The following is a 22,008-nucleotide window of genomic DNA, read 5'->3' on the forward strand; positions in this document are numbered from 1 at the left end:
AGTCAAATGGCGCTCCTTCCCTTCCGAGCTCTGCCATGCACCCAAACAGTGGTTTATCCCCACATATAGGGTATCAGCGTACTCAGGACAAATTTTACAACAACTTTTGGGGCCCATTTTCTCCTGTTACCCTTGGTAAAATAAAACAAATTGGAGCTGAAGTAAATTTTTTGTGAAAAAAGTGAAATGCTCATTTTTTTTAAACATTCCAAAAATTCCTGTGAAACACCTGAAAGGTTAATAAACTTCTTGAATGCGGTTTTGAGCACCTTGAGGGGTGCAGTTTTTAGAATGGTGTCACACTTTGGGTATTTTCGATCATATAGACCCCTCAAAGTGACTTCAAATGTGATGTGGTCCCTAAAAACAATGGGTGTTGTAAAAATGAGAAATTGCTGGTCAACTTTTAACCCTTATAACTCCCTAAAAAAAAAAAAAATTTTGGTTCCAAAATTGTGCTGATGTAAAGTAGACATGTGGGAAATGTTACTTACCAAGAATTTTGTGTGACATATATCTGTGATTTAAGGGTATAAAAATTCAAAGTTGGAAAATTGCGAAATTTTTAAAATTTTAGTCAAATTTCCGTTTTTTTTTTCCCCACAAAAAACACAGGTAATATCAAAGAAATTTTACCACTATCATGAAGTACAATATGTCACGAGAAAACAATGTCAGAATCATCAGTATCCGTTGAAGCGTTCCAGAGTTATAACCTCATAAAGCGACAGTGGTCAGAATTGTAAAATTTGGCCCGGTAATTAAAGTGCAAACCACCCTTGGGGGTAAAAGGGTTAATAACGAGTGTCCCACGATGATATCCCCTATAGAGTGGTCACATCAGCAGATGTCTCCGCTCTATAGGGCCTCTGATGACACACTGACCGGAGATAACCCTCCCGCAGTGTATCATCGGAGTTCACTTTACGGCACCGCAGCCATGAGAAAATTCTCATGCTGTAGTGCCGCAAGTGACAGGTGAACTCAAGTGACCTGTCAGCGGTGGAGTGACACAGTGCAGAGGATTATCTCTGTCATTGTATCACTGGAGCCCCTAGAGAGCGGTCGCATTAGCTTATGTGGCTGCTCTCCATGGGAGGTCGTCGTGGGACAATCTTTATTAATTGGATTACGTCGAACACAGGGAGTATATTGTTTATTTTAATTTTATTTGCAGATGATCGATGGCTTCGGGGATTAGGTATATATGGTAAGTATGTACTATATGTGTACTGTATGTGTTTTTTTTTTTTTTTTTTTTTTTAACATGGAACACATTAGCCGGATGATGGGACTACTTTCCCATCATTGGCTAATGGTGTCACTGTGGCAGGCATGGCCGGATGGGATTAGTAGTTCCATCGGACAATGCCTGCCTACACACGCTTGCAGCCCCACACACAGACGCAGATTTACGCACATCGGCACACAAACACGCACATAGCTCCACCCACACACTCTTCCTCCCTATCTGCAGCGTTTCTCGCACCCACGTCCGCAGCAAATCCACAGATTATTTTACATCTGCGGTTTTGCTGCGGATGTGCCTGACTCAATGGAAGTCAATGGGTGCAGAAACGCTGCAGATCCGCAAAAAAAATTGACATGCAGTGGAAAAAAAACAAATCTCCATTTCCCATAGATTAACATTGGCTGTGCTCTACACTGCGGATTTGATGCGAATCCGTGTGGATCCGCATCTAAATTTGCAACGTGTGCACATAGCCTAAGGGTGGTCATGAATATATAACACACTAGACGGTAGCCCGATTCTAACGCATCGGGTATTCTAGAATATGTATGTAGTTTATTTATGAAGATTTTATTATAATACATTGAATACACAGGATTCGGCCGGCCGCAACCAATTAGCGAAGCATGGTTCAAATCCCGTGCCAATTCGCCGGACTGCGCCTGTCGCTGATTGTTCGCGGTCCGCCACATAGTATATAGCACAGCCACGTAGTATATAGCACAGCCACGTAGTATATTGCACAGCCCACGTAGTATATTGCACAGCCCACGTAGTATATTGCACAGCCCACGCAGTGTATTGCACAGCCCACGCAGTGTATTGCACAGCCCACGCAGTGTATTGCACAGCCCACGTAGTGTATTGCACAGCCCACATAGTGTATTGCACAGCCCACGTAGTATATTGCACAGCCCACGCAGTATATTGCACAGCCCACGCAGTATATTGCACAGCCCACGTAGTATATTGCACAGCCCACGCAGTGTATTGCACAGCCCACGTAGTGTATTGCACAGCCCACGTAGTGTATTGCACAGCCCACGTAGTGTATTGCACAGCCCACGTAGTATATTGCACAGCCCACGCAGTATATTGCACAGCCCACGTAGTATATTGCACAGCCCACGCAGTATATTGCACTGCCCACGCAGTATATTGCACAGCCCACGTAGTGTATTGCACAGCCCACGTAGTATATTGCACAGCCCACGCAGTATATAGCAATGTGGGCATCATATCCCTGTTAAAAAAAAGAATTAAAATAAAAAATAGTTATATACTCACCTTCCGTTGGCCCCCGGATTATGGCGAAGCGGTTACCGACGCTCCTCGTGCGCTCTGGTCTCAAGAGTGCATTGCGGTCTCGTGAGATGATGACTTAGTGGTCTCGCGAGACCGCTACGTCATCATTTCGCAAGATCGCAATGCATGGAGCGGTCACCGGAGCGTCGCGAGGAGTGGGAAAGGACTGTTGGGCCGACGGACGGTGAGTATATAACGATTTTTTTTTTTTTTTTTATTATTATTTTTAACATTAGATCTTTTTACTATTGATGCTGCATAGGCAGCATCAATAGTAAAAAAGTTGGTCACACAGGGTTAATAGCAGCATTAACGGAGTGCGTTACACCTCGGCATAACGCGGTCCGTTAGCGCTGCCATTAACCCTGTGTGAGCGCTGACTGGAGGGGATTATGGAGCTGGCACTGAGTGCAGGGAGGAAGGGGCGGCCATTTTGCCGCCGGACTGTGCCCGTCGTTGATTGGTCGTGGCTGTTTTGCCGCGACCAATCAGCAAGTTGGATTTCCATGACAGACAGAGGCTGCGACCAATGAATATCCACGACAAACAGAAGGACAGATGGAAGTGACCCTTAGACAATTATATAGTAGATTAGTGATAGTATCTGTAAACAAAGTGCCCATAACAAATATGCCTCCCCATGTCCTATAGGTTCTTACCCATGCTACGATGAACCTATAGGACATGGGGCGGCATATTTGTGGCTTACGTCTGTCCTTCATGCGATTGAATTGCATAATGCACCGTACTATACAATTGTTTGATGTAACTAGGCTGCTACCGCCATTCTCTACCTGATCTCTTGACTAAATGTGCCTCTTGTACTGTCTTTATATGGAATCTTATATGTGCCAATATGATTGTATTGATGATGGTTTTTATAATAAATTTATACCTGTTTAAGTATTACTTGGACCGTGCTTCTCCAAATCTTCTCTTCTTTAAATTCTGGAGTGTCCTTTTTCTATGTTCTGTCTGGGGCCTCTCCATATGGCTTTTAGGTCCCTATGGCAGTTTTGTATTAATGGTTTCTTTGTGTGGTCTGTATTCATCTTTACTGATGTATGTAAGAAAAAAAGCATGGCTTAATGGATATTTTTGGTAAATAGGGAGGTAATCTAAGCCCAGCAAATGTTTAACGTGCATGTAAAGTAATAAATGCACAATGCGCTTTAAATAAGTTGTTCACTACTTGGACAACTTCTTGTCATACACCTCGCTTAGCGCCGATAACATAATAAAGCCAATACTCCCCTCCGTGCCGGCGCTGTTCCCTCGGTGTCGGCACTAGTCCTCCTGGGACCACAACGCCCAATCAGCGCTGGTGTCGCTGTCCCCGCCTTTGGACAAATGGAACATGAAGAGGAAGTCCGGGATGCGCTGAAGTCTGGGCGCCAATCAGCGTAAGGACCTAGCGCGTGCCACCACACACTGCGTTTTGATGCTGACCAGCTTCAGGAGCTTTTTTGCTGTGTTACAATGTGATAGATGTGACAATGGGACTCTGTCCCAACAGTCACCTCTGCGACCTCCATGGTTATGGCACTACATGATTTACACCACACACTGTGCATGGAACCCCTGTTGGGTTTTGAATCTCTGGTTGGGAAATGCTGTTCCAAAATCTGGATGTGTAAGTTATACTATTTGAAATGTTCCCATAAAAGCTTGTGTTCTTGCAAAGCAAACAGACTGGGAAGGAGATAAACTGTGTTCTGCATAATGGACCTAGTGTTAATACTGCTGATGTTTATTTTAGTAGGTGCTATTGTGATAAGTGTGGGGTGAGGGGCAGGATATTGCAGAACAGCTGGCAGACTTTATACTAAATGTGACAATGGCAACAAGCACAAAACAGGTTGTCCTGGGGCAGAAAAAAAGCTTATTTTGTTTGCAAATATGATTCAGACAGAAGACTAAAAGGCTTATTCTCTTTAGAATTTATCAACTATCTGGGGAGAAGGGGGGTTGTTGGGGGTCTCACCGACCTTGACAACAGTGCACTAAAATGGCCAACAGGAATTGGGTGGTGGCCGGATATTAACACCACTGCTCAATTCATCCTGTATGGTATAGCTGGAGGTCCAGTACTTTGCTTCTTCTGGTGCATTGCACATACAGTGGGGAAAAGAAGTATTTAATACACTGCCGATTTTTGCAAGTTTTCCCACCTACGAAGAATAGATAGATCCGTAATTTGTATCGTAGGTACACTTCAACTGTGAGAGGCAGAATGTAAAAATAAAAATCAGAAAATCACATTGTATGATTTTTACACAATTTATTGACCTTTTATTGCATGAAATAAGTATTTGATACAGTAGAAAAACAGAACTTAATATTTGGTAAAGAAACCTCTGTTTGCAATTAGAGGTCAGACATTTCATGTAGTTCTTGACCAGGTTTTCACACAGCAGCAGGGATTTTGGCCCACTCCTCCATACAGATCTTCTTCAGATCTTTCAGGTTTCGGGGCTGTCACTGGGCAACATTAAGTTTCAGCTCCCTCCAAAGATTTTCTGTTGGGTTCAGGTCTGGAGACTGGCTAGGCCACTCCAGGACCTGGAAATGCTTCTTATGAAGCCACTGCTAACTTTGCTCTGGCTGTGTGTTTCGGGTTATTGTCATGCTGCAAGACCAAGCCATGACCCATATTCAATGATCTTACTGAGGGAAGGAGGTTGTTGGCCACAATCTCACGATACATGACCCCATCCATCTTCCCTTCAATACAGTGCAGTCATCCTGTCCCCTTTACAGAAAATCACCCCCAAAGTATGTTTCCCCCACCATGCTTCACGTGTGGGATGTGTTCTTCCTCCAAAAACAGCGAGTGGAGTTGATACCAAAAAGTTTTATTTTGGTCTCATCTGACCACGTGACCTTGTCTCATACCTCTTATGGATCATTCAGATGGTCACTGGCGAACTTCAGCCGGACCTGGACATTTGCTGGGGTAATCAGAGGGACCTTACGTGCCCTGCAGGATTTTAATCCATGACGGTGTAGTGTGTTACTAATGGTAATATTTGAGACTGTGGTCCCAGCTCTCTTCGGGTAATTGACCAGGTCCTCCCGTGTAGTTCTGGACTGCTCCCTGACATTTCTCAGTATCATCCTTGCCCCATGAGGTGACATCTTGCATGAAGCCCCAGACAGCGGAAGATTGACAGTCATCCTGTGTTTTTTCTATTTTCTTTTTTCCAATAATGCTTTTATTAAACTTTTTTGACAATACAGATATAAAATTTAGATAAAACACACACAAAAAAAAAAAAAAAAAAAAAGGGGGAATACAATTTGCACATTCTTGTATCAATCAGTAAGTAAATAAAACAATTTGCCTAAACATAACAAAGAAGTAAAAAAAAAAAAAAAAAAAAAGGGGGAGAAGAACACATGAGGGAAATGAAGGAAGGGGGAAGGGGGAAGAGCACACGGCTTCCACTCCTACATCCTCAGGTTTATATGTCTCAATCCGCGAATCATCCTCACAGAGGCGGACGACCTGCTATTATTTGTTCCAAGAACCAAGTAGTCATCTTAAAACAATCTCTGATTCCTTGCTTAGTGTGAGCCGGAAGAATCGCTATAAATGGTTCCCATGTGTCAAAGAATGTCTGAGTCCTTCTCTCTTTCTGGAGGGAAGCCTCTATCCAGTCCATTCTAAACAAAAAAGCAAGTTTCTCTAGGAAAAGTCGCAATGTGGGCACTTTAGGCGCCAACCAGTTTTGCAGAACTGTTTTACGAGCTGCAGCTGAGATAATAAAAAGGAATTTTTTACCATGATATGGTATATGGACATCACTATCTGTAATATGACCAAAGAGAGCCCAGGCTGAAGTAAGTGTGATGTTATATGAGGTGTGCGTCAACACGAAGGTATGTATACGCTGCCAGAACAATTGAATTTCTGGACAAGCCCAAAAGCAGTGATAGTGGTCCGCTTCAAATTCCCCACATCTAGAACAGGCCGGGCTCGCCAGATTCCCCATCAGATAACTACGTTTTGGTGAAACATAGGTTTTGTGCAGGATCTGTAACGCCATTTCCCAATAAGAGACAGAAGGTATATATTTGAGTGCTTTCTGTAGTGCCCGCAAGATAAAAGATGGTGTAAAGGAGACATCATCCACCTGCCATTTTGTGATTCCCACCCCTACGGCATCATACTGCATCAGAGGACGAAGGAATGTATAGTACCCCGAGACCAGACCCTTGTTCTGAGTGCATGTATTTAACTTGCTCAGTAACTCGTCCTGCCAGTCATTGTCGTTGAAAGCATGTATGACACTATGTGCGTAGCTTTGCAGCTGCATGTAGTGAAAAGGGTGTGCGCGTATATAGTCGAACAAAGTGCATGCCTGAGCAAATGAAATGACGGTTCTTGTCTGTGTGTCAACTATGTCCCTAATGGACTGTAAACCCCCTCTCTGCCATCTAGAGAAGATGGGGTGTGCCTTTCCATCCTGAAAACTAGGATTATTGGAAAATGATTGTGCAAGCGAAACACCACTGGACAAGTGTAGCCTCCTACGCACCACCACCCACGTCCTCCACATTGACATGAATAAGGGGTTATTTTCGTGGTCTGATGATAATGAGGGATAAGGGGAATGTAATAAGCTTACCAGGGACCCATTACCTATCAGAGATGATTCTACGGTAATGGATGAATACGTGGATGTACCGTTCAGCCAGTCCCTAAGGATCCGCATATTGGCTGCCAGATTATATAATTTAACATCTGGGAAATTGATTCCCCCATTAGTCTTAGGCTGCTGGAGGATGTACAGTCCAATTCTAGGTCTCCTTCCCTGCCATATGAAATTGCGGAATAGTCTATTGATGTTGCGTTCATCTACAGGTCTTAAATAGAACGGCAGGACATTAAACAGGTATAACAACCGCGGGAAAGAGATCATTTTTATTAGGTTTGCCCGACCTATAAAAGATAGGGTGAACTTGCTCCATGCATTCAAGTCATCTTGCAATGACCTGATAAATGCCTGCAAGTTGGTCCGCTGTAGTTCTACTGGAGATCTAGTAATTTGAACACCCAGATATGTAATAGATTGGGTTTTCCACTGAATAGGGTACTTTTGAGCCCACGTAGGTTTTGCGGGTCCCGAGAGCATCAAAGCTTCAGATTTTGTCACATTTATTGAGAAACCCACTAGTGCTCCCTTTTGCTCTACTATTGAAAGCAAAGGGCCCAGATTGACCCGAGGTCTTGACATAAAGATTAAAATATCATCTGCGAAAGCCATCATTTTAATTTCTGTGTTCCCAAATTGTAATCCCTGAAGGCCTGGCCACTCCTGCAGGTACCTTAATAGTGGGTCTAATGCCAAATTAAAAAGTATCGGTGAGATTGGGCATCCCTGTCTTGCTCCCCTTTCCAAAGTGATTGGAGGAGATAATAAATTATTTATGGATAATTTAGTGGTTGCGTTATGTTGTATGATGTATAAAAGTCTAAGAAAGATGTCGCCAAAGCCTCTGTACCTTAAAACCGTGTTCAGAAAGCTCCATGATATTGAGTCAAATGCCTTCTCAGCATCAAGGCTGAGTAGCAGTGTGGGAGGACAATTTTGTTGTTTAGCAAGAACTGTTGCGGCTACAGCCGTCCTAACCCCCAGAGCAGAGTGACGGCCTCTTGTAAAACCCAGTTGTGAAGGTATGAGTAAATCTGGCAGAAACTCTTGCAAGCGATCCGCCAGGATTTTAGTGAGTATTTTATAGTCTACATTTAGTAGGGATATCGGACGATATGAGCCTACCTCAAGAGGGTCTTTATTTGGTTTGGGTAGAAGAATTGTGTGGGCTTCATGAAAGCCTTCCACTTGTTCCCCCTGTGTGTATATGGTATTAAGTAAGTCCACCATCGTGGGGATGATATTTGGCTGCAGCATCTTGTAATACTCAGCAGTTAGACCATCAGGTCCTGGTGATTTGTTATTGTGTAGGGACTCAATCGTCGACCGCACCTCCTCAGTAGTTATTGGAGCTGACAACTGCTCCCTTTGGTCTCTCGTTATTTTTGGAAGTGCGGTCGAGGATATAAGATCCCACGTGTCCTGTGAGCTATATGGTCGTTCTCTGTATAGTTCAGTGTAATATTTTAGGAAGGCCTGTTGTTTGTCCCTTTCTGATGTGACCACTTGATGGTTCTCTGGGTGTCTCACCTGTACAATTGTGCGTCTAGAGTGGAACGGCTTAGTTAGACGTGCCAATAAGCTGCCAGTCCTTCCGCCCCACCTACAATAATGGTTCTTTGTGAAATCTATACTTCTTGTAGCCTGGGCAATAGTGAAAGTATCGATGAGTCGTTTGGCTTCTAGATAATTTTGTTTTTTAAGTGTGTCTGTGGGATCAATCAGATAGGCTTGGTGAGCAGTCAATAGGTCCATGTGTAAAAGTTGGTATTTTGCCCTTTTTTCCCTCTTTTGATGTATCAGGTAGGAAGTAATATGGCCTCTCATCACTGCCTTAGAGGTGCGCCACAATAGGGACGTGTCTGAGGAAGATGACATGTTATCATCTAGGAAGTTGTTCCAGTGTGTCTGAAGAAATCCCCTAAAATCCTCTGAATTAAACAAATATGATGGAAATCTCCAATGCCTCAAGGGATATCTTGGTGGGTTCAGAAAGAGCCGTAATGTAATTGGCGCATGATCCGACACCTCGATGGTTTCTATTGTTGTATTTTCCACCTTTTCAAACAGGGTATCAGTAAGTAGAAAATAATCTATTCTTGAATGCACATCATGCACCCGTGAATAGAATGTATAGTCTTTCTCCGTGGTGTGGAGCACGCGCCAAGGATCGCACAAACCAATGTGCTGCATTATTTTTACAATAATTTGGGCAGTCTGATTGTCATGAGGCGAGTTGGATGACCTGTCCAGATGTGGGGAAAGAGCGGCATTGAAATCTCCACCCAGAATAAGGTTGTCTATAGGTTTAGATAATAAAAATTGATATAGATTAGAGAAAAAAGTGCTGTTAGGGCTGTTTGGAGCGTAGATATTAAGCAGTGTGTAAACAGTGTCTCCAATCTGGAGTAGGAGATATAGAAATCTTCCCTCTGCGTCAGAGTATTCCTCTAGCAACGTGTAAGATAACGAAGTCCCCAGCAAAATGGCCACGCCCCTCGATTTGGTGGTATGTGTGGCCGTGTAGCACCCTTGAATCCAAGAAGCTCGTAGAGAATTACCTTCTCCCTGTTTCCAATGGGTTTCCTGAAGGAAAACAACATCGGGTTTAAATCTATTCAAATGGGTTAAAACGCGCTTGCGCTTCACCGGGGAGTTCAATCCCGCCACGTTCCAAGAAATGAATGTATGTGGTTGTGTATGTATTGGTGTAATTTGTGTGGATGCGGTACTCATCCCACTCCAGCTCTGGGCATCTTGATTATCGGAAATATTTGCTTCTGGATCTCTCGGGTCCTGTCCCAGCGAGCAGGTCCCTCAAGGTAGGCAGGACATGGTAAGAAGCCGTGTGCCCTCGGGGAGAAGGGGGAAGGTTGAAGCTGATGGGAAAAACGCAACAAGTTAACTTTCCCAGAATGGGAGACATAAACTTTTAAACATATAAACATTAACATGGATAATTGACAGGTAAAGTAACGTTCTGCCATAACACAAATGAGGGGGTCAATATCATCTTAATTGACTCTCCTAGTCAGCATCATTTTGAGGGAGGAAGTGCGCTTTCGCTGCATCCGGGTCTGTATATACGGTTGTTCGGCCATTCTCTGTCACCTTGAGTTTGGCCGGAAATAGCAACTGGAACCTGATGTTCTTCTCTACCAGTTGACTGCAGATTGGGGTAAATAGCTTTCTCCTGGCAGTCACTGTTGGTGAGAAGTCCTGAAATATTAAGACCCGAAAGTCTCTGATAATAAGTGAACGCCGCTGTCTATATGCTTTAAGAATGGCCTCTTTAGCCGTGTAGTATAGAAATTTAGCGATCGCTGGTCTTGGTCTCCTTTTCTCATCAGGGATCTGGTCTCCCAATCGGTGTGCTCTTTCGATCAAAGGAGGATTCCGTGGGAAAGATAAGTCTAGGGCCTTAGGTAAGTCCTTTGTTAACAAAGTGATGAGATCCTCTCCCTTTATCGATTCGGGTATGCCCACGAACCGCAGGTTACTCCTTCGGCTCCGGTTCTCCAAGTCATCGACCTTGTCTTTCAAGTAGTCAATGGTGGTTTGTTGGCGTGTAAGGATTGAGCGGATATCTGAGGTGGAGGTCTCGCAGTCCACCACACGATTCTCCAGTTCCCCTATTTTTTGTGTCAGCGTGGTAATTTGCGTGAGCACTGAATTAATAGAGGTCTGCAGTTGGTTGAATTTTGAGTCAAACATTGGCATGAGGATCTTAGAGACTTTTATTGCTAGTGTCTCCATCTGGGTATCATCAAAGTCCCCCTGGGTAGCTGAGTCATCAGACTTATTCGGAGAAGGTGAGCCTTTCCCGGCTTGCATTTTTGGTGCCGAAGGGGTCTTATTTATATTTTTATCTTTATTTGTTCCCGTTGTTCTTTTGGGAGGATTTTTGTTGGCCATATTTGTTTTAGGTGTGGTGAGATATTTTTCCATCAGAATGTCTGTAAAAATGGATGCAGCAGAAGTGTTAGCTAGGGAGTCATGCAATAAGGAAGGTTACATTTTTCTTTTTTCCCCTTTTTCTCTCTCATTCCAGCCTTGTGCATTTCTGCAATTTTGTCCCTTGTGTCCTTAGACAGCTCTTTGGTCTTGGCCATGGTGGAGAGGTTGGAATGTGATTGTGTGGACAGGTGTCTTTTTATCCCCTTAGTGGCGGAGCCAAATTTTTGAAATCTGACCAGTGTCACTTTATGTGGTAATAACTCTGCAACGCTTCAACAAATCCCAGTGATTTTGAGATTGTTTTTTCGTGACACATTATACTTTATGATAATGGTAAATTTAGGTCAATATGTTTTGTGTTTATTTATAAAAAATATCAAAAATTTGAGGAAAATGTTAAAAAATTAGCAATTTTCAAAATTTGAATGATTATCCCTTTAATGCAGATAGTCATAATACAACAAAACATTAATAAATAACATTTCCCACATGTCTGCTTTACATCAGCACCATTTGTAAAATGTTATTTTATTTGGCTAGCATTTTAGGAGGATTAAAATGTAGCAGCAGTTTTTCATTTTTTCAAGGAAATTTACAAAATTTATTTTTTAGAGACTTATCCATGTTTGAAGTGACTTTAGGGGTCTCATATATTGGGAAACCCCCAAATGTGATACCATTCTTAAATCGGCACCCCCTGACATATTGAAAACTGCAGTCAGGTAGTTTATTAACTATTCAGGTGCTTTAGAGGAATTAATGCAAAGTGGCATGACAGAAATGAAAATGTGTATCTTTATCACCTAAATGTCTCTAACTTCTGAACAGATTACCACAGCCGTTAGATTCTTAGGCCACTATTTAGTCTTGAATTGCCATGGCAAACATCAGGACCACAAAATCATGATCTGAGGGCACTGATTGGGATAAAGAGGAAGCCCCCCACACTCTATTGACAGCAGCATCTAAGGGGTTAAACAGATATGGATGGTGAAAACACTGATCGTGGCTGATACAGCAAGTTGTCAGCTATAGTGTACAGCCGACAGCTGTTGGATTGTCACCTGTATGGGGAGGCTATTCTCTTATATATCAGGTCAGTTAAAAGACGTATTGGCGATCACTAAGGGGTTATACATGAGTGCAGAGTTGGAGGGCTTCTTAAAGAAAAGCTAACATGTCTGTGAGAGCTAGAATTCTTGCTGGTTGGTAGGTGATCAAATACTTATTTCATGCCTTAACCCTTTTCTGACATCGGATGTACTATCCCGTCGAGGTGGTATGGGCCCGTATGACCACCGATGGGATAGTACGTCATCACCGATCAGCCGCGCTCACAGGGGGAGTGCGGCCGATCGGGGTCGGGTGTCAGCTGACTATCGCAGCTGACATCCGGCAATATGGGCCAGGAGCGGTCACTGACTGCTCCTGGCACATTAACCCCTGACACACTGCGATCAAAGATGATCGCAGTGTTCCAGCGGTATAGGGAAGCATCGCGCAGGGAGGGGGCTCCCTGCGTGCTTCCCTGAGACCCTCGGAGCAACGCGATGTGATCGCGTTGCTTCAAGGGTCTCTTACCTCCTCCATGCAGGCCCGGATCCAAAATGGCCACGGGGGGCCTTCCGGGTCCTGCAGGGGGAGGTAGCTTCCAAGCGCCTGCTCAGAGCAGGCGCCGGGAAGCCTCACTGCTGTGCCTGTGTGATCGCTGATCTGACACAGTGCACAGCAAAGTGTCAGATCAGCGATCTGACCCTATATAGTCATGTCTCCCCCCCCTTCCCCGGGACAAAGTAAAAAATAAATAAATAATTCCTAAATAAAGGAAAAAAACATATATTGTTCCAATAAATACATACAGCGTCATCAACGAAAAAATAAAAGTTATAGTCCTCAGAATAAAGCGATGCAAAAATAATTATTTTACATATAAAATAGTTTTTATCGTATAAAAGCGCCAAAACATTAAAAAATGATATAAATGAGGTATTGCTGTAATCGTACTGACCCGAAGAATAAAACTGCTTTATCAATTTTACCAAACGTGGAGCGGTATAAACGCCCCCCCCAAAAGAAAATCATGAATAGCTGGTTTTTAGTCATTGTGCCTCACAAAAATCGGAATAAAAAGCGATCAAAAAATATCAACGTGCCCGAAAATGTTACCAATAAAAACGTCAACTCGTCCCGCAAAAAACAAGACCTCACATGACTCTGTGGACTCAAAAATGGGAAAATTATAGCTCTCAAAATGTGGAGACGCAAAAACAATTTTTTGCAATAAAAAGCGTTTTTTAGCGTTTGTTAGTTTTTTAGTGTGACAGCTGTCAATCATAAAAATCCGCTAAAAAAACGCTATAAATAGTAAATCAAACCCCCCTTCACCACCCCCTTAGGGAAAAACAATGAAATTAAAAAAATGTATTTATTTCCATTTTCTCATTAGGTTTAGGGTTGGGGCTAGGGTTAGGGTTGGGGCTAGGGTTAGAGCTGGGCCTAGGGATAGGGTTGGGGCTAGGGTTAGGGTTTCAGTTAGAATTGGGCGTTTCCACTGTTTAGGCACATCAGGGGCTCCCCAAACACGACATGGCGTCCGATTTCAATTCCAGCCAATTCTGCGTTGAAAAAGTAAAACAGTGCTCCTTTCCTTCCGAGCTCTCCCGTGCACCCAAACAGGGGTTTACCCCAACATATGGGGTATCAGCATACTCAGGACAAATTGGACAACAACTTTTGGGGTCCAATTTCTCTTGTTATCCTTGGGAAAATAGAAATTTGGGGGGCTAAAAAAACATTTTTGTGGGAAAAAATGATTGTTTTATTTTCATGGCTCTACGTTATAAACTGTAGTGAAACACTTGGGGGTTCAAAGCTCTCACAACACATCTAGATAAGTTCCTTAGGGGGTCTACTTTCCATAATGGTGTCACTTGTGGGGGGTTTCTACTGTTTAGGTACATTAGGGGCTCTGCAAACGCAATGTGACGCCTGCAGACCATTCCATCTAAGTCTGCATTCCAAATGGCGCTCCTTCCCTTCCGAGCTCTGCCATGCGCCCAAACGGTGGTTCCCCCCACATATGGGATATCAGCGTACTCAGGACAAATTGGACAACAACGTTTTGGGTCTAATTTCTCCTGTTACCCTTGGGAAAATACAAAACTGGGGGCTAAAAAATAATTTTTGTGGGAAAAAAGATAATTTTTATTTTCACTGCTATGCGCTATAAACTGTAGTGAAACACTTGGGGATTCAAAGCTCTCACAACACATCTAGATGAGTTCCTTAGGGGGGTCTACTTTCCAAAATTGTGTCACTTTTGGGGGGTTTCAATGTTTAGGCACATCAGTGCCAAACGCAACATGGCGTCCCATCTCAATTCCAGTCAATTTTGCATTGAAAAGTCAAACGGCGCTCCTTCCCTTCCGAGCTTTGCCAAGCGCCCAAACAGTGGTTTACCCCCACATATAGGGTATCAGCGTACTCAGGACAAATTGCACAACAACATTTGGGGTCCAATTTCTTCTTTTCCCCTTGGGAAAATAAAAAATTGGGGGAGATAAGTTCATTTTTGTGAAAAAATATGATTTTTTATTTTTACGGCTCTGCATTATAAACTTCTGTGAAGCACTTGGTGGGTCAAAGTGCTCACCACACATCTAGATAAGTTCCTTAGGGGGTCTACTTTCCAAAATGGTGTCACTTGTGGGGGGGTTTCAATGTTTAGACACATCAGGGGCTCTCCAAACGCAACATGGCGTCCCATCTCAAATCCTGTCAATTTTGCATTGAAAAGTCAAATAGCGCTCCTTCCCTTCCGAGCTCTACCATGGGCCCAAACAGTGGTTTACCCCCACATATGGTGTCACACTTGGGTATTTTCTATCATATAGACCCCTCAAAATGTGGGAAATGTTACTTACTAAGTATTTTGTGTGACATATCTCTGTGATTTAAGGGCATAAAAATTCAAAGTTGTAAAATTGCGAAATTTTTCAAAATTTTAGCCAAATTTCCGTTTTTTTTCTTTTCCCTCAAATAAACGCAGGTAATATCAAAGAAATTTTACCACTAGCATGAAGTACAATATGTCACGAGAAAACATTGTCAGAATCATCAGGATCCGTTGAAGCGTTCCAGAGTTATAACCTCATAAAGGGACAGTGGTCAGAATTGTAAAATTTTGTTCGGTCATTAAAGTGCAAACCACCCTTGGGGGTAAAGGGGTTAATAACGAGTGTCCCACGACAATCTCCCCTATAGAGTAGTCACATCAGCAGATGTCACCTCAACTTTTGGGGCTCATTTTCTCCTGTTGCCCATGGTAAAATAAACAAATTGGAGCTGAAATAAGTTTTGTGTGAAAAAAGTTAAATGTTCATTTTTTTTTTTTTAAACATTCCAAAAATTCCTGTGAAACACCTGAAGGGTTAATAAACTTCTTGAATGTGGTTTTGAGCACCATAAGGGGTGCAGTTTTTAGAATCGTGTCACACTTGGGTATTTTCTATCATATAGACCCCTCAAAGTGACTTCAAATGTGATGTGGTCCCTAAAAAAAAAATTGTGTAAAAATGAGAAATTGCTGGTCAACTTTTAACCCTTATAACTCCCTAACAAAAATACATTTTGGTTCCAAAATTGTGCTGATTTAAAGTAGACATGTGGGAAATGTTACTTATTAAGTATTTTGTGTGACATATCTTTGTGATTTAAGGGCATAAAAATTCAAATTTGGAAGTTCGTGAAATTTTCAAAATTTTCGCCAAATTTCCATTTTTTTTTCACAAATAAACACCGGTAATATCAAATAAATTTTACCACTATCATGAAGTACAATATGTCACGAGAAAACAACGTCAGAATCATCAGTATCCGTTGAAGCATTCCAGAGTTATAACCTCATAAAGCCTACTTTCACACTTCTATCTCCTGGGCTGCGTCGCAATCCGTCGTTATGGGCAAAAAACGAATCCTGCAAATGTGCGACGGATGGGCACACGTCGCATCCGTCATGTTTTGGCAGACGCAACGCACAAAAAAAGTTCAATGTAATGTTTTTTTTGTGCGACGTATCCGCCATTTCCGACCGCGCATGCACGGCCAGAACTCCACCCCCTCCTCCCCGCTCATCACAATGGGCAGCGGATGCGTTGTAAAACTGCATCCGCTGCCCACGTTGTGCTAAATTTAGCACAACGTACGTCGGGCCGACGGTTTGCGACGGCCCCGTACCGACGGAAGTGTGAAAGTAGCCTAAGGGACAGTGGTCAGAATTGTAAAAATTGGCCCGGTCATTAACGTGCAAACCACCCTTGGGGCTTAAGGGGTTAATTATGTAAAAATCATACAATGTGATTTTCTGTTTTTTTTTTTTTTGTTTTTTTTTTGTTTTTTTTTTTTTATTTAGATTCTGTCTCTCACAGTTGAAGTGTGCCTAAGATAAAAATTATAGACCTCTCCAATCTTTGCAGGTGGTCTTTCAGATCCGCAGCATGTCAATTTCTTTTGAGGGTGCGCGTGCAGATTTTTCCCATAGACTTGCATTAATGTGGAAAATCCACATGTGTGAAAAAAAAAACGTAAATGCATGTCTGCTAATTTGCATAATGGGTGCAGAAATGGTGCTGACATTCTGCAGCATCAGAACCGCCGCAGATCCTGAAAGTGGGAAAAATACCCTGATAGTGAAGAAGCCATTACCCTAACAGGCTAAAAGCATTGGCACATTTTCCTTTTTTGTCATTTAAAAAAAAATTAGACCTATCTTTTTTTCTTTTTGCCAAAATTACAAAGGAAAGGTGTCATCTTTAACTTTAGCCTTTTAGAGATTATTTCATCTTCATCTTGTTCAACTGTTCACAAAAACAGTCATTTTGGCAAGGGGCGCCCATACTTTTTCATGCCACTGTATATGTGGTGAAGAAAGGTTGAACTTGATGGACTCGAGTCTTTTTATAGTGTGTGTGCAAAGACCATGCTTTTTTTTTTTTTAAATACCCAACATATCGCAGTCTATGAAAAAGTTTTTGTTTTATTTTTTCACTTCATGCTGTACTAACACATCACATATTATATATACATGTATTATCATATTAATGCACATTTTATAGGTCCATTTCTGAATGTGAGGTCACCGTATGGCTGTCAGTATGTAGAGAAGCCGCAGATGGTGAACTCCTGTTGGGTTTTTATGAGGAATCCTGATAGTCTGCCTTGCATTATATAAGGAAATAATTTGGCCTGGTTCCACAGTTTACTTATTTTAAAATATATTTTAAAGATAATTTTGCTGCATCGGTCTTTGGTAGACCAATGATAGAATGGAGTAAAAGTGACTGCATCCCATATTCAGTGTGAAAGCCACTACAGAAAAGCTTTCTTTATAATGGAATTGTGTTAGAAATGGGACGAGCTTTTTTTTTTTTTTTTTAATTTAAAGTGTTATTTCTGAAAGGAATGGTTACAGCTGGTACCATCACATGAGACTCGCATAGATATATGGATAACAGGGGATGAACTATAAACATAATCACACATGGGTACCAATAATGCACAGTGTTTATGTAGAGACTAGATGGTGGCCCGATTCTAACGCATCGGGTATTCTAGAATATGTATAGTAGTATATAGCACAGCCCACGCAGTATATAACCCAACCCATGCAGTATATAACCCAGCCCACGCAGCATATAACACAGCCCAGGTAGTATATTACGCAGTCCACATAGTATATAACACAGCCCACGTAGTATATAACACAGCACACGTAGTATATAGCATAGCCCACATAATATATTGCCCAGCCACGTAGTATATAGCAGAGCCCACGTAGTATATAGCACAGACGTAGCATATAGCACAGACATAGCATATAACACAGCCCACGTAGTATATAACAGCCCACGTAGTATATAACACAGCCCACGTAGTATATAACACAGCCCACGTAGTATATAGCAATATGGGCACCATATCTCTGTTAATAAAAGAATTAAAATAAAAAATGGTTATATACTCACCTTCCGGTGGCCCCCGGATCCAGCCCAGGCGTTTAGTGATGCTCGTCGTGACGCTCTGTTCCCAGTAATGCATTGCGGCAATAACACGTGATGTAGCGGTCCCGCGAGACCACTACGTCATCTCCGGTCATTGCCGCAATGGATTCTTGGGACCGGAGCGTCGCGAGAAGCGGGAAAGGCGCCCGAAGGTGAGAATATAATGATTTTTTTTTTTTTTTTAACATTAGATCCTATGCAGCATCAATAGTAAAAAGTTGGTCACACAGGGTTAATAGCAGCGTTAACTGACTGCGTTATGCCACGCAGTGGCCACTGACTGGAGTGGAGTAAGGAAGGGCGAATTCGCAGCCGGACTGTGCCCGTCGCTGATTGGTCGCGGCCGGCCGCAACCAATCAGCGTCGCGTGATTTCCGTGACAGACAAACAGACGGAAGTACCCCTTAGACGATTATTTAGATAGATTTTAGAGACCACATTGTAAGGGGTGCTGGACATGTTATGTCTTCCTACACTGTACATGTATGTTTTGGTTTGATTAATGTTGCAGTCAGTAGAGATAAATAAGTTTGTTTCTTTCTGCAGTTTTTCCATCTCAGCCCAGTGAAGAAGACTCAAGTAACGATGAAGCGAGTGATTCTAGTCCTATTCTGCGGCGTCGCCGGTCTAGGAAATCTATACCTTCTGGATTGGAGTGTGAGAATAGAACATCAGTCGAGCGACCTGTTACCCCAGCGCCAAAAACATTTGGATGGATGAGCAGCAACCTAAATAAGTGCATTCTCCTCGCTCTGGTTATGGCAATAAGCATGGGCTTCGGACATTTTTACGGTAGGTGTTTTTGCTATAAGATGTAGCCAGACCTCTGAACAGGGGCTACTTCTAAACGTATAATCGTAACCATTTAGGATTGTGTTTTATATTTATTGCAGCTTTTTTTTACTTTGATAAGTTTTTGGATGTTTTGAGATATTCAACATGATCTTATTAATGTGTTTATTTAAATATAGATGTGCAACTTTAAGAAATAATGGCTCTTTTAATTTAAGGTACTATTCAGGTATTAGAACGGCAGAGATATGTTGAAAAAATTCATGAAAGTGAACTGAATGACATGAAGGACGATCTGTTTCAGTGTCAAAGGGAGCAGGAAGCCACAATTGAACACAAGGTGAGTGGCATTGTTTTCTCTGCTGTGCTACAGATCAAATGCTATCTATGTCATCAAAGAATGCAAATTTTTACGTATAGCAGTCCCCATTCCTTGTGGTTTTAGGGGATTTTGCAAATACTTATGTTTTACCAGAATGTGAGTATATCGAATAAAAAAATATACATATTTTTATCCAAATGACAAAAACATTTTTTTTTCATACTTGCTCATTTATTGGCATATGTTGCCAATGTATACATTCGTCATGAGCCTGTGCCTGACGCTATACAATAATATCCACGGCACAGTCGGCATTATGCCTCTCCGTGGTGTGCATGGAAAGGAATCAAGAGTTTAGTACAGTGTTGGCGGTCTATTCACATATCCAGTTGTAATCTGTTTGCAACAGATCTTATATTTAAAAAAAAAAAAAAAAAAAGATGCAAAAGGGAAACTAAAGTTTGCGTTTTTGAACAAAACATTTAAAAAATAAAAAGAATACAGTTGTGCTCAAAAGTTTACATACCCCTGGAGATTTCTTGCTTTTTTGGCCTTTTTTTCAGAGAATATGAATGATAACACCAAAACTTTTTCTCCACTCATGGTTAGTGGTTGGGTGAAGCCATTTATTGTCATACTACTGTGGTTTCTTTTTTTAAATCATAATAACTTAAAGGGAACCTGTCGCCCCAAAAATCGCGGGTGAGGGCAGAACATAGTACTGCAGTGCACAGGCGCCGGAAAGGTCAGAGAGGCCCGGCGCCTGCGCACTGCAGTACTTTGCTCTACCCTCAACAGGGCAGACAAAGTACGCCTGCGCCGGAGCCGTGGCTGAAGATCAGAAGAGGACGTCTTGGGACGAAGATGGGAGGCGCCGCAGTGGACCAGAGACGCCCATCCGACCGGACCAGCAGCGAGACCGCCCCAGCAGCGGTACCGCCCCTGGGTGAGTATAATCTAACGTCTTTTTCTCCTCTTTCAGGTAACATCGGGGGCTTATCTACAGCATTACAGAATGCTGTAGATAAGCCCCTGATGCCGCTGGGCTTACCTCACCCGCGATTTTCGGGGTGACAGGTTCCCTTTAATGATAACCCAAAACATCCAAATAATCCTGATCAAAAGTTTGCATACCCCATTTCTTAATACCGTGTATTGCCCCCTTTAACATCAATGACAGCTTGAAGTCTTTTGTTATAGTTGTGGAAGAGGTTTTTTTATTTTCTCAGATGGTAAAGCGCCCACTCTTTTTGGCAAAAAACCTCCAGTTCCTGTAAATTCCTGGGCTCTCTGGCATGAAACTGCGCGCTTGAGATGTCCCCAGAGAGGCTCAATGATATTGAGGTCAGGAGACTGAGATGGCCACTCCAGAACCTTCACCTTGTTCTGCTGTAGCCAATGACAGGTCGACTTGGCCTTGTGTTTTGGATCGTTGTCATGTTGGAACGTCTAAGTACGTCCCATGCACAGCTTCCGGGTAACGATTGCAAATTTGCCTCCAGTATTTGCTGATAATGTGCTGCATTCATATTTCCTTCAACTTTGACCAAGTTTCCTATGCCTTTGTAGCTTACACATCCCCAAAACATCAGCGATCCACCTCCATGCTTTTACAGTAGGAATGGTGTTCCTTTCATCATAGTTCAAAGTTAAATTTTGGTCTCGTCACTCCAAATTACCTTGTTCTAGAAGTTTTGAGGCTTCTCTCTGTGCTGTTTTGCCTATTGTAGGTGAAATACTTTGTGGCATTTGCGCAGTAATGACTTTCTATTGGCGACTCGACAATGCAGCCAATTTTTCTTCAAGTGTCTCGTTATTGTGCATCTTGAAACAGCCATACCGCTAGTTTTCAGAGAGTCCTGTATTTCTGTTGATGTTATTTGTGGGTTTTTCTTTGCATCCCAAACTATTTTCCTGGCAGTTGTGGACGACATTTTTGTTGATCTACCTGACCTTAGTTTTGTTTTTACAGAGCCAATGATTTTCCATTTGTTAATCACAGTTTGAACGCTGCTGATTGGCATTATGAATTCCTTGGATATCTTTTGTATCCCTTTCCTGTTTTATACAGTTCAACTACCTTTTCCCATAGATCTGTTGACAATTCTTTTATTTTCTCCATGACTCACAATCCAGAAACGTCAGTGGCTGGATGAAAGATGCAAGAGTCTGTCTAGATCCCAGAAACTTACTCAGCTTTTATGCACACATTGATTACAAGCAAACAGGTCACAGGTGAGGGTGTTACTTTTAGTAGCCATTCAAACCCATTTGCATCAACTTCTATGCATGTTATCAGGCCAAAATCACCAGGGTATGTAAACTTTTGATCAGGGTCATTTGGATGTTTTGGGTTGTTATTATGAATTAAAAAGAGAAAACAGAAGTTTCACGATAAATGGCTTCACCCAACCACTAACCATGAGTGGAGAAAAAGTTTTGGTGTTATCATTCATATTCTCTGAAAAAAGACCAAGAAAGCAATAATTCTGCAGGGGTATGTAAACTTTTGAGCACATCTGTATATATCAGTCTGAACACTCGGATGTCATACAGTGGCCTCTGTGAACCAAAGTATTCAATTTAAAAAAGTTTCCTTTTTTTTATATGCTGTATTCCACTGTAGTAGCGCAGTATGCATAGATGCATTTAATGTGCGTCATA

The 22,008-nt window shown here is 42.2% G+C and overlaps 1 protein-coding gene across 2 annotated transcripts in view; it reads left to right on the forward strand.

The window, feature by feature from the left end:
- Positions 1 to 22,008, forward strand: part of CCPG1 (cell cycle progression 1) — an 86,632-nt gene that overhangs the window by 42,865 nt on the left and 21,759 nt on the right. For both annotated transcript variants that reach the window (XM_069765953.1, XM_069765954.1), the window contains exons 6-7: positions 18,777 to 19,022; positions 19,241 to 19,362. In XM_069765953.1, coding sequence (XP_069622054.1) covers positions 18,777 to 19,022; positions 19,241 to 19,362 — 368 coding nt within the window. The remainder of the gene's footprint in view (positions 1 to 18,776; positions 19,023 to 19,240; positions 19,363 to 22,008) is intronic.

Source organism: Ranitomeya imitator, chromosome 4, assembly GCF_032444005.1.
Source record: "Ranitomeya imitator isolate aRanImi1 chromosome 4, aRanImi1.pri, whole genome shotgun sequence".
Classification (NCBI taxonomy): Eukaryota; Metazoa; Chordata; class Amphibia; order Anura; family Dendrobatidae; genus Ranitomeya; species Ranitomeya imitator.